This window comes from Schistocerca gregaria, chromosome 7 (genome assembly GCF_023897955.1).
Source record: "Schistocerca gregaria isolate iqSchGreg1 chromosome 7, iqSchGreg1.2, whole genome shotgun sequence".
Lineage (NCBI taxonomy): Eukaryota > Metazoa > Arthropoda > Insecta > Orthoptera > Acrididae > Schistocerca > Schistocerca gregaria.
The window spans coordinates 348321854-348336307 of record NC_064926.1 but is presented as its reverse complement, the minus strand read 5'-3'; the positions used below and the strand labels follow the sequence as shown (position 1 = coordinate 348336307).

Sequence of the window (14454 nt, the reverse complement as noted above, 5' to 3'; positions counted from 1 at the left end):
TTTTTGCTTTACCTCATGATATTCTTAAGCACTTCTGCAAGATCCTTGTCTTCCGGTAGTACAGCTTCATCTTTAGCATCATTTTTTGTTTCTTCTACCAAACTGTTACACTCTCTTAACTCTTTCTTGTCTGTTTCCTAAAAAAAACCAACAATATTAAATATGAGATACAGACTGTTACTTTCCCTGGTTTATATTTTTAAAAAACTGCAAAACAAAAGTTATTTAATATGCTATATGTAGAGCACACCAACGGTATGCAATTTTTTTAATTTTGGAAATGCTACTCAAAGGCCTGAATTTAGGGAATTCTGTATAAGTCAGTAATGGAGCTTTTATTAGTGGTTTTGTGTGTGTGTGTGTGTGTGTGTGTGTGTGTGTGTGTGTGTGTGTGTGTGTGTGTGTTGTCATCTATTTTTGACAAAGGCCTTGTTAGCCGAAAGCTTCTATCTTTCATAATATTGTTACATCCCCTATTAAATATTTCCTGGAGGCAACTTTCCAAAATGATAATCCCAACAAGGTTCTAATGCCATATCCTTCTGTGTACCTGAAATATACAGTAACACCATAAGTCAACCGCAAAAAACCAGTTCAGAGTCAATCTTTAACAACTAAGTCATACCGCTAGTTCTTTTACTTTCTTTGTTCATGCTTGGAAAGAACAAATCCATTATCATTTTATAGCTTCCATGCTGACGGAAAAAAGTCAGGATGTCAGCAGATAAGGAATTCATGGAAAAAATTTGAAATAAATTATGTACCATGAAATGGGGATATACACATGATTAACAGTTTTACCAGGTTCTTTATGATTGGATGACACAGATTTTGTATTTAAATTAATCATGTATCTGTGAAGGTTCTTGCATATGAAGCTTTTTGGCTCTCAAATGTATGTGAATTTTGTTTCAATAAATACAAATGAAATGAAAAAGAAGGAAACAAAAATAAAAAGGAAACTTCAAGTAGGAATATTAACTATGTAGGAAAAGACAGATTGCTACTTACCACAAATAAGACATGTTAGGTTGCAGACAGGCACACATAGAGCTTTCAGCCATAGCCTTCAGCAGTAAGGACACACACACACACACACACACACACACACACACACACACAAGCAATCATACCTCACCTCACGCACACAAGACCCCCAACTCAGTCGTGTGTGTGTGTGTGTGTGTGTGTGTGTGTGTGTGTGTGTGTGAGAGAGAGAGAGAGAGAGAGAGAGAGAGAGAGAGAGAGATGTGTTTGCATTTGTGAGTGCATGCAGGCTGCGGATGAAAGCTTTATGTTAGTTATTTTAAGTGTACCTGTCTGCAACTTAATGTGTCTTCTTTATGGTAAGTAGCAACCTGTCTTTTCCTACACTGTTGAAATAAAATACATATTTATTCCAGATACATGAAGAATGCTTTTCGGAATTCTTACTATACCCAAAACAACCGAACAACTGTTTTTTTTTTTTTAATTCTCATTCATCATTTTGCCATTCTGCTTAAAAAAAAGTGTCTCTCGCACATGTAAAAGGTCAAGATGTAAGATCTGCCATATGCATTTACTCACCACCTTCTGCTCCTCTTATGGATAGTTCTGGTTTAGAATTACAAATTATTTAGGAAGAAAGGGGATGACTCACCTAAAGGCAGAGGCACTGCATTGTCAACAAATACACAAACAAAAGGAACAGAGCTTGGCTAGGTTTTGGAATGCATTTCCTTTTTCAAGCTTGTAGGGAAAATATGACACACACTCATTCACATGCACATATCTGTCTCCATGATTGTGTTCAGTTGCACTTGCATGTGAGTGAGTGTGTGTCATGTTTTTCCAATAAGCTTGAAAAAGAAAGTGCATTCCAAAAGCTAACCAAGCTTTGTACCTTCTGTCTGTGTACTTATCGATGAAGCAGCACTTCTGACTTTCGGTGAGTCATCTCCTGTATCCTATATAATTCATATTTCTTACTCTCAGTATCCATTCTTTCTCTTCACTCCTGTGTTTATGCATAGCCTTCCAGACCGCACATGCTCTAACTTCCGAGCCACACTGTATCAACAACCTTGTCCACAAACAACAGATGGCAAATTGCCCACGTAGATTGTCAGTGCAGCATCTGCTTCGCCAAATTCTTCCCACTAATGATTGTGGTCATTCCTACTGATGACATTTCCTCCCTCAACATAGCATTTTTCATATTTTACTTTCCACAAGTGAACCTCAACCTGATAAATCCCCATTTCCCCTGTTCCAATACACACATAGTACGCTACCTCATCCATTCCTTTTCCACCACTTTTTATGAGTTTGTGCAGATTTGTACGTACTTTCACACACTTTAGCACATTCTTACATATTTGTGTGTATTTCTCTGTATCTGTGCATATTTTTACATATCTCTGGGTGTTTTTGCACATCTTTACATATTTTCATATGCATTTTCTGTTATCAGCACCCCTCACAACTAAAACCTTCATTTTCCCATTTCTATGTCATTCCCATTTCCCTTACACCATTCCTGTCAGAATGGACCACTGCTCTATCTTTCTGCACCAGTTCAAAAAAATATTCCTTTCAATGGTTAAAACCCACTTCTGCATCCTATTCCTGAAATGCTGACTAGACCATGGAATCCCCCTGCCCCCAACGGCCTAACCATTAAAATTCCTTTCTTTGGTTGGTTGATTGATTCAGGGGAGGGAACCAAACAGTGAGATCATTGGTCCCATCAACTATGGAAGGATGTGGAAGGAAGCCAGCCATGCCCTTTCAAAGGAACCACCCCAACGTTTGCTTGAGGCGATTTAGGAAAATCACAGAAAACCTTAATCAGGATGGCTGGATGTGGAACCATCATCCTTCCAAATGTGAGTCCAGTGTGCCAACCACTGTGCCACCTTGGATGGTTTCCTTTTTCTGGATCCCACTCCTCCTCTCACAATGGCCTTCACCTTTTCAGATTCCGCCACTCTCGCTTCACGAACCTGATACTGCAAAAACAAATCTCCATGGCAATGGCATCCCAGAACCACCACTGCTACCTCTGCAAGATACTGCTACTGTGCAATCCCTACTACATACTTCACATACCTGAAATTTAATCCCTTGCTCTCCAGCACCTGGAGGAGTATTCCAGGCACCATCTCCATAAGTTATCCAACCTGCTGACACCCTATACCACCTTGGGGCACCACTGTCCAATCCATATTCTACCCACAGTGCTCCTACTTGTCAACCCCACTCACAGCATACAGACCCTGCCTAACTAATCTTTTGCACTTGCCACATCCCTCAAAACTCATTTATAGCTCTTCACTAAGTTCAGAACCAAAACATTCCAAGAACACTGTTGTTAACCTACCACCATAATCCTCAGCACTGCAGAAGTTTCAGTGCTATCCAAGGCTTCACCTTTAGTTCTAAACCCAAATTTAACCATGTTGGACTTGTCAAAGACCTACTCCTCTGACAATCCATGCAATGGAAACACTTCTTTGCCACCAATTCCTCCAACCAAAGCTAACCTAATCCCAACACTGAACTCTGCCTCTATCAGTTCATACCATCATGAAACTGTTCTACTCCCCCCTCCCACCTAATCACTCCCTGGCAACTTTCCAAGAATTTCTTACCTCCAGCTTGGCCACATTATTCTTCCCCAGGTCTCTTCCTAAGAATACCAACCTTTCAGTACAAGAAACGAAAGCCATACATAACCTCAAAATAAATCCTGACTTAATCATCCTGCCTGCAGAGAAAGGTTCCACCAATGTCATTATGAACCTGGCGGAAGGCCAACACCGATTACCTGAGTCCTCAAGACCCCGCCAGAGTGATCCATACCAGAAGTCCATCATAACGCCAAATCTCTGCTTAAAGTTGTAGGCCCATCCCAGAACCTCACCCAGGAATCAATTTCCCTCCACCTCCCTTGACACCCAGCACACCCACCTTCTACATTCTCCCTAAACTCTACAAAACCCCAACAATCCTGAATGCTCCATTGTAGCTGGTTATTGTGCTTCCACTGAAAGAATTTCAGCCATCATTGACCAGCATCTCCAACCTGCAACCCGTAACCTAGCCTCACACGTTGAAGATACCAACCGTTTCCTTCACTGACTCCCCCCATCCCCATCCCTTTACCACCCAGATCCCTCCCTGGATCACTGTTGATGCTACTTCCCTGTACACCCACATTCTTCATGCCCACGGTCTTGTCATTACGGAATAATACCTTTACCAAAGCACGTCACACTCTAACCCAGAACCTCTTTCTTCATATATCTTACTAACTTTATCCTTTCTCACAACTACGCCTCCTTCAAAGTGAAGGTATACATACCAATCTGTGGCACAGCCATGGGCACCCGCATGAGAACCTCTTATACCAGCCTGTTATGGGCCATCTAGTGGAGACCCTCCTCACCTCCCAGAACATCACACCCCAAGTTTGGTTAAGGTTCACTGATGATATCTTAATGATCTGGACGCAGGGCCAAGATTCCCTGCCCTCATTCCTTCACAACTTCAACACCTTATCTCCCATTTGCTTCACCTAGTCCTCCTCAACTCAGTGTGCCACTTTCCTGGGCATTGACTACTTCCTCCTCCTTGATGGCTCCATTCACACCTCTGTCCACATTAAGTCCACCAACCACCAATGGTACCTACGTTTAAACACCTGTCATTCCTTCCACACCAAAAAAATCCCTCCCAAACAGTCTGGCCAAGAGAGGAAGGCGTATCTGCAGTGACAAGAACTTCCTTGCCTAGTATGCTGAAGGTCTCGCCAAGGTTTTCGCAGACAGGCACTATCCCCCAGTCCTAGTCTGCAAAAACATATCCTCACACATTCCCAATCCTCCCACCATCCCCAAGAACCAGCCACAAAGGAGTGTCCCCTTCGTCACCCAATACCACCCTTCACTTGAACAACTGAACCATATCCTTTGTCAGGGCTTTGATTCCTGTCATCATGCTCTGAAATGATGGACTTCCTACTTGAGAGTCTTCCCATCCCTCATAAAGTGTTGTCCGTCACCCACCCAACCTCCACAACATCCTAGCTCATGCCTATGCCACTCCCAATCCCAACTCCTTGCCAAAGGGTCCACATCCCTGTGCAAGACTCGGATGCAAGAACTGCCCAATTCACCAACCAGCACCTCGTCAGGGATCGGGCCACTTCTGAAAGCAGTCATGCCGTTTACCAACTCTGCTGCAATCACTGCACTGTTTTTTTATATCCCCGTGAACCATGGACCTTGCCGTTGGTGGGGAGGCTTGCGTGCCTCAGTGATACAGATGGCCGTACCGTAGGTGCAACCACAATGGAGGGGTATCTGTTGAGAGGCCAGACAAACCTGTGCTTCCTGAAGAGGGGCAGCAGCCTTTTCAGTAGTTGCAGGGGCAACAGTCTGGATGATTGACTGATCTGGCCTTGCAACATTAACCAAAATGGCCTTGCTGTGCTGGTACTGCGAACGGCTGAAAGCAAGGGGAAACTACAGCCGTAATTTTTCCCTAGGACATGCAGCTTTACTTTATGATTAAATGATGATGACGTCCTCTTGGGTAAAATATTTCGGAGGTAAAATAGTCCCCCATTCGGATCTCCGGGCGGGGACTACTCGGGAGGACGTCGTTATCAGGAGAAAGAAAACTGGCATTCTACAGATCGGAGCGTGGAATGTCAGATCACTTAATCGGGCAGGTAGGTTAGAAAATTTAAAAAGGGAAATGGATAGGTTAAAGTTAGATATAGTGGGAATTAGTGAAGTTCGGTGGCAGGAGAAACAAGACTTTTGGTCAGGTGAATACAGGGTTATAAATACAAAATCAAATAGGGTTAATGCAGGAGTAGGTTTAATAATGAATAAAAAAATAGGAGTGCGGGTAAGCTACTACAAACAGCATAGTGAACGCATTATTGTGGCCAAGATAGACACAAAGCCCATGCCTACTACAGTAGTACAAGTTTATATGCCAACTACCTCTGCACATGATGAAGAAATTGATGAAATGTATGATGAGATAAAAGAAATTATTCAGGTAGTGAAGGGAGATGAAAATTTAATAGTCATGGGTGACTGGAATTTGTCAGTAGGAAAAGGGAGAGAAGGAAACATAGTAGGTCATTATGGATTGGGGCTAAGAAATAAAAGAGGAAGCCGTCTGGTAGAATTTTGCACAGAGCATAACTTAATCATAGCTAACACTTGGTTCAAGAATCATAAAAGAAGGTTGTATACATGGAAGAATCCTGGAGATACTAAAAGGTATCAGATAGATTATATAATGGTAAGACAGAGATTTAGGAATCAGTTTTTAAATTGTAGGACATTTCCAGGGGCAGATGTGGACTCTGACCACAATCTATTGGTTATGACCTGTAGGTTAAAACTGAAGAAACTGCAAAAAGGTGGGAATTTAAGGACATGGGATCTGGATAAGCTGAAAGAACCAGAGGTTATACAGAGTTTCAAGGAGAGCATAAGGGAACAATTGACAGGAATGGGGGAAAGAAACATAGTAGAAGAAGAATGGGTAGCTCTGAGGGATGAAGTGGTGAAGGCAGCAGAGGATCAAGTAGGTAAAACGACGAGGGCTGCTAGAAATCCTTGGGTAACAGAAGAAATATTGAATTTAATTGATGAAAGGAGAAAATATAAAAATGCAGTAAATGAAGCAGGCAAAAAGGAATACAAACGTCCCAAAAATGAGATCCTCAGGAAGTGCAAAATGGCTAAGCAGCATGGCCAGGGGACAAATGTAAGGATGTAGAGGCTTATCTCACTAGGGGTAAGATAGATACTGCCTACAGGAAAATTAAAGAGACGTTTGGAGAGAAAAGAACCACGTCTATGAATATCAAGAGCTCAGATGGCAAACCCAGTTCTAAGCAAAGAAGGGAAGGCAAAAAGGTGGAAGGAGTATATAGAAGGTTTATACAAGGCCGATGTACTTGAGGACAATATTATGGAAATGGAAGAGGTTGTAGATGAAGACGAAATGGGAGGTAAGATACTGCGTGAAGAGTTTGACAGAGCACTGAAATACTTGAGTCGAAACAAGGCCCCCGGAGTAGACAACATTCCATTAGAACTACTGATGGCCTTGGGAGAGCCAGTCATGACAAAACTCTACCAGCTGGTGAGCAAGATGTATGAGACAGGCGAAATACCTTCAGACTTCAAGAAGAATATAATAATTCCAATCCCAAAGAAAGCAGGTGCTGACAGATGTGAAAATTACTGAACTATCAGTTTAATAAGTCACAGGTGCAAAATACTAACGCGAATTCTTTACAGAGGAATGGAAAAACTGATAGATGCGGACCTCGGGGAAAATCAGTTTGGATTCCGTAGAAATGTTGGAACACGTAAGGCAATACTGGCCTTACGACTTATCTTAGAAGAAAGATTAAGAAAAGGCGAACCTACGTTTCTAGCATTTGTAGACTTAGAGAAAGCTTTTGACAATGTTGACTGGAATACTCTCTTTCAAATTCTGAAGGTGGCAGGGGTAAAATACAGGGCGCGAAAGGCTATTTACAATTTCTACAGAAACCAGATGGCAGTCATAAGAGTCGAGGGGCATGAAAGGGAAGCAGTGGTTGGGAAAGGAGTGAGACAGGGTTGTAGCCTCTCCCCGATGTTATTCAATCTGTATATTGAGCAAGCAGTAAAGGAAACAAAAGAAAAATTTGGAGTAGGCATTAAAATTCATGGAGAAGAAATAAAAATTTTGAGGTTCGCCGATGACATTGTAATTCTGTCAGAGACGGCAAAGGACTTGGAAGAGCAGTTGAACGGAATGGACAGTGTCTTGAAAGGAGGATATAAGATGAACATCAACAAAAGCAAAACGAGGATAATGGAATGTAGTCAAATTAAATCGGGTGACGCTGAGGGAATTAGATTAGGAAATGAGACACTTAAATTAGTAAAGGAGTTTTGCTATTTGGGGAGCAAAATAACTGATGATGGTCAAAGTACAGAGGATATAAAATGTAGACTGGCAATGGCAAGGAAAGTGTTTCTGAAGAAGAGAAATTTGTTAACATCAAGTATAGATTTAAGTGTCAGGAAGTCGTTTCTGAAAGTATTTGTATGGAGTGTAGCCATGTATGGAACTGAAACATGGACAATAAATAGTTTGGACAAGAAGAGAATAAAAGCTTTTGAAATGTGGTGCTGCAGAAGAATGTTGAAGATTAGGTGGGTAGATCACATAACTAATGAGGAGGTATTGAATAGGATTGGGGAGAAGAGAAGTTTGTGGCACAACTTGACTAGAAGAAGGGATCAGTTGGTAGGACATGTCCTGAGGCATCAAGGGATCACAAATTTAGCATTGGAGGGCAGTGTGGCGTGTAACAATCATAGAGGGAGACGAAGAGATGAATACACTAAGCAGATTCAGAAGGATGTAGGTTGCAGTAGGTACTGGGAGATGATGGAGCTTGAACAGGATAGATTAGCATGGAGAGCTGCATCAAACCAGTCTCAGGACTGAAGAACACAACAACAAGATTTTCGTTTGGGTTTTGTGTCAGAAAAGTGTTTATTTAAAAACAAAATGGTGACATATTTTGTGCACTACCCTGTATATACAATAGACTGTGTACAAGGGGTAGGAAGTGCTTATCGGATTCTGATGTATAAATAATATAAAGAAAGCAACTCAGTATTGTTCCTTGTGGCAATCCAAATGAAATTGTATGAGGACTTGTAGATACATTGCAAGCCATTAAAATTGCAACAGCTTGAAGATAACTTGTAACAAACATCAAACTGGCATGCTTGGATATACTAATGGTTTGCATTTTGGTGGAACTGCTCAAAGTAGGCAGGAGTAATGCCATGTACATTCTATGTATAAGGAAAGAAGCAGTGGATTTCTCATTCAGCAAACGCATTGAATGTTGTTTGTTTGTAAGAAGTCATGTAATGCCTTATGTAAGATGGAGAAACCTCTGCCAGCATAAGTCAGAATTTGACAGCAGCAGGATTGGGGCCTACTGGGACTGCCTTTTTCTGTCCCTCAGTGTTGGTGCTCGTGGTGGTAGAGTCGGCACAGGTTGCAGTGGCCGATGTGGAGTGAACAGTTTTCATCTAAAGTGCTGGGCAAGTTCATTTGTTTATTTGTTTGTGCAGAAGGGGAGCTGACAGTGTTCGCCACCTTTTGGCCAGTCAGTGATGACTGTATGAAGGTGCTGAGGGAATTAGATTAGGAAATGAGACACTTAAAGTAGTAAAGGAGTTTTGCTATTTAGGAAGTAAAATAACTGATGATGGTCGAAGTAGAGAGGATATAAAATGTAGACTGGCAATGGCAAGGAAAGTGTTTCTGAAGAAGAGAAAGTTGTTAACATCGAATATAAATTTATGTTTCAGGAAGTCGTTTCTGAAAGTATTTGTTTGGAGTGTAGCCATGTATGGAAGTGAAACATGGACGATAACTAGTTTGGACAAGAAGAGAATAGAAGCTTTTGAAATGTGGTGCTACAGAAGAATGCTGAAGATAAGGTGGATAGATCACATAACTAATGAGGAGGTATTGAATAGGATTGGGGAGAAGAGAAGTTTGTGGCACAACTTGACTAGAAGAAGGGATCAGTTGGTAGGACATGTTTTGAGGCATCAAGGGATCACAAATTTAGCATTGGAGGGCAGCGTGGAGGGTAAAAATCGTAGAGGGAGACCGAGAGATGAATACACTAAGCAGATTCATAAGGATGTAGGTTGCAGTAGGTACTGGGAGATGAAGAAGCTTGCACAGGATAGAGTAGCATGGAGAGCTGCATCAAACCAGTCTCAGGACTGAAGACAACAACAACAACAACAACAACAACAACAACAATGGCTATCAAACAGCTGCCCAACAGTATGAAAGGCTACAGCCAAACTGTGGCAAGGAGCAACGTGGATCACACTGTGGCACAAGATGCAACTGAAAATGACATGATTAATTTCAATGGCTGCTTTGAAACCCAGGCCATCTGGATGCTCCCCTCAACCACCAGCTTCTCTGAACTGCAAAGATGTTAGTTATCCTTACAATACGTTCTACATTCCTGACATTATTCTGGCCTCAACCTAAACTAAACTACTATCCCCAGACCCTCCATCCAACCCAAGAGTTGCTGCCCCCCCCCCCCCCCCAATCCCCATCCCAGCAAATCCTCCTTATTCATGTATCCTCATCCCCACTGTGTGCCAGTCTCTGCCAACTCATCCACCCATCTTTCCCCTTCCCTGCTCCTCTCCTTTTCCACACCCCTTCCCCCTCCCTCTACAAGCCCCTACCCTACGGCCTCCTGATGCTGCGTCTGGTGGCAGCCTTGTCATGCCTCCACTCTTCTCACCCCGCCCCCACTCAGCTATCCCTTCCCCATTGTCACCCCCTCCAGATTGCTGCTTTTGTTCAAAATGACACTTGTGTTCCCATCCAAGCTATCACATATGGCAGTCACATGTGCACGAGCTGGGCTTACTTGTGCAAATCAATATGTGTATGTTTTCTTTCCTGAAGAAGGCTTTGGCTGAAAGCTAAATGTATAACAGTCTTTTCATTGTGGCTGTCTGCAACTCAGTGTGTCATCTTTACAGTGGTAGCAATATATCATTTTCCTAATACCAATAAAATATAAAATTGTGAGACCATTGCTGGCAGTACTTACAATCAGGATGTGAAATTATTAGTGCTGTTGATAGAACTGTACAAATTGTCAAGAAACTATGTTGGCTTTTGGAACCATTAGTTTTTGAGGTACCAAGATGAGAGGCGGGGAGTCATTACAGAATTTGTGCTAATGCAAAACAATATCAGTTTCAATGGCGAATATTTTGAAAAACTACACTGCCACACAAAAAGAATGAAACACTTATAAGGGGAGGAGAAACTGAAATAAAACAGATTGAGAAGGTATGTGATGTTATTTCAGTGGTTACAAAATTGAGCCAAATTTACAAAGAAGTTGGCAGTATAAGCCTCCTTATTAACACGATGTTTCACCTCTCTGGTCTGCATGTATGCACTGATCTGGTTAAGAAGGATGTCATAAATCCATTCTATCGTTCAGGCAAGGTGCCCCCCCCCCCCCCCCCCCAACTTTTGTAATTGGCTCTTGATATTCTGGATACCAGCACTAGGACAGAGAAGACATCTATTGGGGACAGATAAATCTTGCTGGCCATGAGAAGAATACCTCAGCACCACATATACAATTCACAGACATATGTGCCACTTGTGGATGAATTTTGTCCTACTGAAAAATTGTTCAGTGATACTGTCACATGAAAGGTAACAAGAGTGGATGCAGGATGTCTGGATATCTGTGACATACCCCTGTCCCCTCAATCACTACCAGCCATGACCTGAAGTCATACACATTAGCTCCCCACACCATGACACTAGAAGTAACACTGATGCGCCTCTCCTAAATTTTGAAAGAATGGAACCTCTCCCCAGGTCATCTTCATACTTGCCAACGACTGTCATCCCAGATAATGCAGAGCCATGATTCGTCATTGAGCACAACAGGAAGTCATTCATCTGGAGTGCATGCTTCCACGTCACAGCACCACTCCAAATAAAGCTATTTTTGTTGTGGTGTTAACAGCAGCTTATGCATGCTTTGCTAATTCTTTAGCCCAGCTGTTACCAGTACTGATCACAGGTGTGGATGACACAGAATGTTGCACAGAGTTCATTACTTGTTCTCACATGGGAGGCACAGATGTGAAGTCTCATGATGTCCATGGTGCACAATATGACCATCCTCCCTTATTGTTGCCAGACATGAGCAACGAAAACATTGACGACGAGTCTGCCTAGCCTCACTTTCTCATGCAGTCCAACATAAGGCCAATGCCACATCCAAATGCCCCAAAAATCTGAATAGTGCATGATCCAACCACTCAGCTAAATGGAGACCCACAATAAGGCCCTTTTAAAACTGTGCTGATAATAATTTATCACGTAAGTAGCATCTCTGCATCCTTCACAATGATCACTCAACATCTGATGCTGTTCATGCCCCCTTACATACCTTACTAGGTATGGTAACTTCACTAAAGAGAAAACAGTGATGCACTTTTGTGGCCATCCTGCCTGTACAAAGAATTGCAGCTCTAATCATTTTCATGCCCAATTTTTGTTTACATTAACATCTGAATATGGCTCCTTGTTGCTTCATCTTTTTGATAGGTATTGCATAAAACAATCTGTGATGAAAAAGGTTTTACTTTGACTATTACTATAAATTTTAAAAGCTGGTCCGCACAGATAGTGATATTCATTGTTTGTGTGTGACCTTTGGAAGTAATTGAGTACCTACAATTAGAGTTCAAACCAATTAAATTAATTTCCTTTGCTGTAAGATGAGTTCTTTAAATGTACATATCAAATAATAAAAAATAAAAAAAATCATTTTGCTTTCTTGTGAAAAAGTTTACTGAATGTCCATGACACAAGAAATTATAAGAGTGAATTACTGTTACCCATTAAACCTTAGTTACGTATTCAGACATTAGGACAAACTAGTTATCAGCGAGAGTTCCTATAGCATTGTAAATCTCCAAGGACACAACATAATATTTAATTAAGGATTAAAACATGTTCCTAATGCTATGGTCCTCAGGTAAAGACTTACCTTTTCTGCAACAACAAGAAAATCAGCATGTGGTACTAGCAACAGTTCTGCATAAATACCATTTCGCAACAGAACAGAAAGGGTTTTTAAGGCTGCTAACTGTAGGAAAGCTATCTGTAGGCATAACTCTTCACATTCCATTAGCTTGGCACTTGCAGCCCTGTGTTCAAATAACAATTAAGACATAAATATCACTTTGAAATTATATGAATTAATGCTTAAACTTCCTAATTCTTATCTTGTCTAAAGATTCAAATATAAGTGGAAGATAACTCCAAGAAAATCTGAAAATGCTGAGAAACTTACGCTTAATAGTCATATACAGAATGGATCTGAGTCTAAATACTAGACTACATGGGATGAGGTCCAGTGGTGGCAAAATTAATCACAATCCGTATTATGTGTCAGGAATGTTGTTTCATCTTGATATTCTCATATATTCCTACATCATTTCCTTTCTATGATAATTTCAACAGTTTCCAATGACTGTACCTACAGTCTCAAAAGCTTAGCGATATTACAGTCAATAATACGTATCTAGCAGTCAAGTACCAATCATTATTGTTGTAAGAAATAACGATTTACTATTCATCAAGCTGTTGAAAAATACATATTTACAGTTATTATTACCGTATTTACTCGAATCTAAGCCGCACCTGAAAAATGAGACTCTAAATAAAGGAAAAACAAATTCCCGAATCTAAGCCGCACCTGAAATTTGAGGCTCGAAATTCAAGGGGAGAGAAAAGTTTTAGGCCGCACCTCCAAATCGAAACAAAGTTGGTCCATTGTAATATGAGACACAATTTAGGTCGAATGAAAGGCGATACAGCTACAGTAGTTTGGTTCGAGTCGTAAACTTAGCAGTTAAAATGTTTACCAGGTAGCCATTGCTACACATCATGCGCTCCGTCTGAATTTATACGGGTACCCTTCCTTTTTCACGTGCTTCGTCTGATTTGAATTGACTGCTTATTTTGCTTTGATCTGATAAGTGCCGTTTACTTTGTTATAGGTGTTTACGTCACTCTAAGCTGAAAATGCATTACTGTACTGCGTCATGCATTGTTTGTTTCTGCCGGCCACAGTGGTCTAGCAGTTCTAGGTGCTCAGTCCGGAACCGCACGACTGCTATGGTCGCATGTTCGAATCTTGTCTCGGGCATGGATTTGTGTGATGCCCTTGGGTTGGTTAGGTTTTAGTAGTTCTAAGTTTTAGGGGACTGATGACCATAGATGTTAAGTCCCATAGTGCTCAGAGCCATTTGAACCATTTGTTTGTTTCTGATAGTGCGTGTTTACGGCCTGTTGCCGCTCGCGGCATGGCTTGCTTTTGTGCGCGCTTCCAACGCTTACAATAAAAAAAATACAGAGGAATCATCTCATTAGCAAAACAATGGCAAGAGACTGCTATTTGTTGTTACACTGCTGCTTTCTTTGATAATGATCAACAAGAACCAAATAATAGACTGCGTATGATAGAACATGTTCTGAATGAGAGTTAGGTGAAAATTTTTCTCCCTTTGAAAACCTGTGTGGCCGCTTCTTTATTACATCAAATTCTGCACAGAGATTAGTCATCTTAGATTTAAAACTCTAGTCAGTTGCCGTGCTTCATTTCTGACTGTATCACTATTAGGCATACGAATAATACGAATACAAACATGACACGATACATATATTCTTCCGCTCACTCTAGTTTCGTAGTTAATTAGGCAGACAGGATTTAAATGAGATAGCAGCAAACATGAAAGAATACATGGCAAAATGTTTCTATTAGCATTCTTCTAA

The 14454-nt window shown here is 41.2% G+C and overlaps 1 protein-coding gene across 1 annotated transcript in view; it reads right to left on the bottom strand.

Moving 5' to 3' along the window:
* The window catches only part of LOC126282514 (probable E3 ubiquitin-protein ligase HERC1), a 715173-nt gene that overhangs the window by 338185 nt on the left and 362534 nt on the right, over positions 1-14454 (bottom strand). The window contains 2 exon segments of the mRNA XM_049982172.1: positions 13-137; positions 12665-12824. Coding sequence (XP_049838129.1) covers positions 13-137; positions 12665-12824 — 285 coding nt within the window.